This window comes from Colobus angolensis, unplaced genomic scaffold (assembly GCF_000951035.1).
Source record: "Colobus angolensis palliatus isolate OR3802 unplaced genomic scaffold, Cang.pa_1.0 Scaffold42, whole genome shotgun sequence".
NCBI lineage: Eukaryota > Metazoa > Chordata > Mammalia > Primates > Cercopithecidae > Colobus > Colobus angolensis.
Genome location: NW_012117599.1, coordinates 760,725 through 765,827, shown reverse-complemented (window position 1 = coordinate 765,827; position 5,103 = coordinate 760,725). Strand labels below are relative to the sequence as shown.

Below are 5,103 nucleotides of genomic sequence, written 5' to 3'. Positions count from 1 at the left end.
GTTAGCCAGGATGGTCTCGATCTCCTGACCTCGTGATCCACCCGTCTCGGCCTCCCAAAGTGCTGGGATTACAGGCGTGAGCCACCGCGCCCAGCCCAGGCCTTCAGTGTTAACTCTTTTCTGCACAGGGTGAAAAAAGAAAATGACACCCCCTGCTCCAGAATCAGATCATAGTTACTCTGTGGTGCTGGATACGGAGGTCGTGGTGGGTGATCTAGGGATCTTCATTTTTGCTGTTTTTCTTCTCCAGAATGGCTTTGACTACTTACTGACATACAGCGACAATCCCCAGACGGTGTTTCCTCGCTACTGTGTTAGTTGGATGGTTTCCAGTGGTAAGTAAGGGCAGGTATACAGGGCCTGGAACCTGGGTTGAGCATTTTGTTTTTCTCTATTTCCTATTGGGGAAATAAAACGTCTCTTCTGGTTCCTTTTTTTTTTTTTTTTTTCTCCCGAGACAGTCTCACTGTCGCCTAGGCTGGAGTGCAGCAGCATGATCTTGGGTCACTGCAACCTCCACCTCCCAGGTTCAACCGATTCTCCTGCCTCGGGCTCCTGAGTAGCTGGGATTACAGGCACCCCCACCACGGCTGGCTAATCTTTGTATTTTTAGTAGAGAGAGGGTTTCATCATGTTGGCCAAGCTGGTCTCGAACTCCTGACCTCAAGTGATCCACCCACCTCAGCCTCCCAAAGTGCTGGGATTACAGGCGTGAGCCACTGCGCCCAACCCTTTTCTGGTTCATTCTTGAATTACTATGAAGATACCAGAGACTCCAGGTGGAGATTGAAGGGATGAGAATTACAGCGTCCCAGAAAGGAACTTGTATCCAGAGGAGAGCTTTAAAAACATTAGCTTCAATGCCTTAAATATGGACTGTGTAGATTAACGTATTTGTATTTGCTTCTTGAATAGTTGAAGGCCATAAGATCTGACATAGAAAATATGGTGGTTATAGGGCAGTCACCTGGGGAAAGGGGCATTTGTCTTAACCAAGTTACACATCATGGCTGTAACTGCAGCTTTCCCTTCCACCTTCTTGTCTGAGAAAGCATCCTTGTGATTTTCTCTCTTCTGGTTCTCTATAGGCAGCTCCTTACCTGCTTCAGGGGGAGAATAGAGAGAAGATGAGGTATTTCTGTTTGACATTTATCTAAATAAAATTGGCAGGTATTTCAGCCATGCCACTGATGAGTGATATTTAGATGAAAAGATCCTTTTTGGGACTTAAGTGGCCTGATTAGTACCCCCTTTCGAAGAAGGAGCAAAGATCATGGTTTGGGAACACGTTCTGGGAGGCAGCTGTTCAGAGGCTGTCAATCAGGTTGTGATCTTTGTAAGGAAGAACTGGTTCCCTACCATCCAAGAAATAGGACCTTCTCATTTCCAGCCTACTGTTGGTTTGTATGTCAGCTTCACCTGATGCTCGTTTCCTGACAGGCATGCCAGATTTCCTGGAGAAGCTGCACATGGCCACTCTGAAAGCCAAGAATATGGAGATTAAAGTAAAGGACTACATCTCGGCTCAACCTCTGGAAATGAGTAGTGAAGCCAAGGCCACCAGCCAGTCCTCTGAGCGGAAGAAGGAGGGCAGCTGTGGCCCTGCTCAGATTGAGTATGCCTGACAGGCTTTGGGAGAAGAAGGGACCGGCGCTTCTAGCCCTGTCTCAGTCCTTTACCACTCTGCTCCAGAAGGGGGACGTGCCCCATGTGTTAGGAGGCGTCTGCTGTAACTTCAGTGCAAGATAATTCAATAACTGATATCCCATTTCATTCAGAGCCCTTATTGCTCTTATCAAAACAGAAGAAGGCTACATTTGTGGGAGTGTTGTCATATTCTCAGGCCAACTCCTTTGAAATTCGGTGTCTCACTGAGCTAATCTGGAACAAACCGCTAACCTCAGGCCAGAAGGGGATGACCTCCATTTGCTTCTCTGAGTAGTTTCCTCTGCTGACATTCCAAATCCCACCATCGATTGTGCAGCACTTTGGATTTCCTTCATTTCTCCAGGTCCACCTGGAAAGTGTAGTTGGCCGGTTGAGTCTCTCAGATGAGGGGCCGCTGGGAGTGCTCTTGGTAACAATCATGTTGTGAATAGGTGTGAACGATACTTGGTTGTGTTAAGTGCCTTGTCCGCACCTTGCTTTTATCTCTAGGGACATGAAATTATTATTAATTTTTTGTTGTTTTAAGTAGAGATGGAGTTTCACTCTGTGTCCCAGACTGGTCTTGAACTCCTGGGCCATACCTGGCCAGGGACATGAAATTTGTACCAAGAAATTTCCCTCCCTGCCTGCACAATAGCACCCATTGATTCACCTTATCCAGAGCAAGTTTCCTTTGAATCGGCCAGTTCTTCTGTATTCATTGGATCATTGCCTCCTTCCTAACCTTCCCCACTTAACCAAGAACACTGGGAGACTAATCCTTTTACATAGTAGCTTTTTGATGCTCAAAACATCACATTTAAATTTAGTTTAAAAAATTTTTAACTTTTGTGTGAAACAGAAGCAGTTGAGGAATTGAGGAGGATTCTACCTTAGTCCCATTGTATAGAAAACACGATTTTGATTCAGTTATTATTTTTCACATTTCAGGTTTGACTTGTTCTTTTCAGAAGGCTAAAGGCAGAGGAATGGGGGCTGGGCCACTCCCTTGGAGCTCTCAGATCTGTAGACAAGCTGTGTGGATGCATACATGTAATCTTGCCACAGATACTAATACAGTGGAGATATGGTTTATGTTACCATTATGTTCCTCTAAAAAGTTTTTCTTTCTCTCTTCAGAGCCAAAATAAAAATGAACTGCATTGTTCAGATAAGGTCACAGTCCGATGCTGTCAGTTTTACCGAGCTGGTTTTGCTGATGGTCATGCTGCAATTTGTTAGGATAATAGGGATCAAGTTTTAAATCCTCCTCCCTCCCTTTCTTCTGGAGTCTTGATGGCCAGAGTTGTTTGCTTTTTTTTCCCCCTGCTTGCTACTGTTTTGTGGTGTTGAGAAGTGATTTAAACCTGAGACTAACTTAAACGCTTCCTTGACCTTCTTGTTGACTGTTCATTTTTGTGCCAAGGAAGTGGCTGCCCCAGTGTGTGTCTTGCCTTCTCTGCATCATTGTTGGAAGGGAAGAGAAATGCATCGAGCAGTTCCAGCTGCTTTTCATTCATTACTTCTGTCTTTTCCCCAGGACCTGACAAGCCAGGGCAGAGTCCCTGGGTTGTGTCCTAACTTAGCACCTGCAGTTGTTGGGATGTGGATGGATGTGTGCATAAGAGAGAGGGAATGTGTGTGTGTGTCCATCCGCGTGTGCGCACACATGCACAGGTGCAAAGGAGTTGCAGTTGCTCCATGTTCTGACTTACGGCAATTTGATTCTGCACTTGGGGTCTGTACAGTTACTCATGTCATTGTAATGATTTCACTCCTAACTGTGACATTTTTACCAAATGTGTGAATAAATAATACATAAAGATTGGTACAAAAGTGTTTGTCTTTGGACAAATGGTGGAAAAATCTTGCATATTGGGCTTATTTCTTCCTCATCACGAAGTCGAAAAGAATTTTTACTCTGAGAGTTGGGAGGTGGCAGTGGCAAGGCTTGTTCATTCTTGGTAGATAGTGGCTGGCACAGTTTGCCTGGAGCATGAGCCCTTTCCAGGTGACCTGCTTGGCACCTGAAAATAAACCACCTCTATCCGCTTCCTTAGCTTGATACACCGATCCATATCCTTTCCCTTTAAAGAAGGATCACTTGGGAGGGAGCAGTGGTAGAGCTTAGCGGGTGGTAGAAATCGGGACAGAAGCAGGCCTGCGGTCTAGGGTTGAGGAGAGGGCCAAGTTGGCACCCTTGGCCAAGGGGCAGTTCTGCTAGCATGCTCTGAGTGTAACATGAGTTTATGTGTAATTTTGTCTGTGGGAAGCACTAGGCGAACACAGAAGCACCGCAGTTGAACTGAGCTGCATGGGAACACAAGGCACGCGTCCCTGTGTGGTGTACCCCCATCTGATTCCAGAGAACCGCGCGCCTCATCTCATGGTTGCCAGCTGCAGCCCTTCCATTGGCCATCCTGGCTCTGCCTCACACTCTGCTCTTTGTTCTCCTCTTTCAACCTCATTTGTATTTTACCTCTCTAATTTTTTTTTTCCTTCTTCTTTGAGACAGGAGTCTCACTTTCGCCCAGGCTGGAGCCCAGTGACGAGACCTTGGCTCACTGCAACCTCCACCTCCCGGGTTCAAGCAATTCTCCTGTCCCAGCCTCCCTAGTATCTGGGACTACAGGTGTGCGCCACCAAGCCTGGCTAATTTTTGTGTTTTTAGTAGAGATGGGCTCTCACCATGTTAGCCAGGCTGGTGTCATACTCCTGACCCTAAGTGATCCGCCTGCCTCAGCCTCCCGAAGTGCTGGGATGATAGGCATGAACCTCGCGCCCAACCTCATCTTTTTTCGTTTTCTCTGTCTTTTCTCTCACTTTGACTTCTGTTCTCTTCCTCTTCACACAGGGTGGTAGGTGTGGGAGCTGGGTGGGCTGTCCAGTGGGTTTCTGCCTGCAAAGTGCAGGTCAAAGTAGACTGCTTTATTTCTTAACCATTGACATATGTGAAACTGCTACCTTTTTATGTGTCACAAAGATTTTGAGTGTTGAACACCTAAACCCCTTTTTCTATAGGCCTTGAAGTTTTTATTGTGTGGTTTTGTGTAGACACATGTTGTGAGACAGCAGCACTGAGTGTTCTATGAGCAGGAGAACCGTACAAGAGGAAAGTAGTGATGCTTTAATAGCTAGTGTGGGCTTAGCCATCACATAATTCACAGCGTGGTGACTGCGGGCTGAGTGTTAGTATGAGGTTTTTATTTAAAAAATATATATGTATATGTAAAAGTTAAAAGAGTAAGCAACTATTTTGTATACCCTTTGCTGGTGTTTGACATCTGCTGTGTGTGCTTTCTCTTACTATATACACAGTGTCATGATCATTTGAAAGTAGGATACGGCCAGGCGCGGTGGCTCAAACCTGTAATCCCAGCACTTTGGGAGGCCGAGATGGGCACATCACGAGGTCAGGAGATCGAGACCATCCTGGCTAACACGGTGAAACCCCGT

General features: G+C 46.1%; 1 protein-coding gene across 1 annotated transcript in view; it reads left to right on the top strand.

Annotated features, from left to right (window-relative positions):
• STARD7 (StAR-related lipid transfer (START) domain containing 7) overlaps positions 1-3,483 on the top strand; it is a 16,280-nt gene extending 12,797 nt beyond the window's left edge. Inside the window, exons 7-8 of the mRNA XM_011956508.1 lie at positions 251-335; positions 1,441-3,483. Of these exons, the coding sequence (XP_011811898.1) occupies positions 251-335; positions 1,441-1,625 (270 nt within the window). The 3' untranslated portion in view covers positions 1,626-3,483. The remainder of the gene's footprint in view (positions 1-250; positions 336-1,440) is intronic.
• Positions 3,484-5,103: the final 1,620 nt, after the last annotated feature.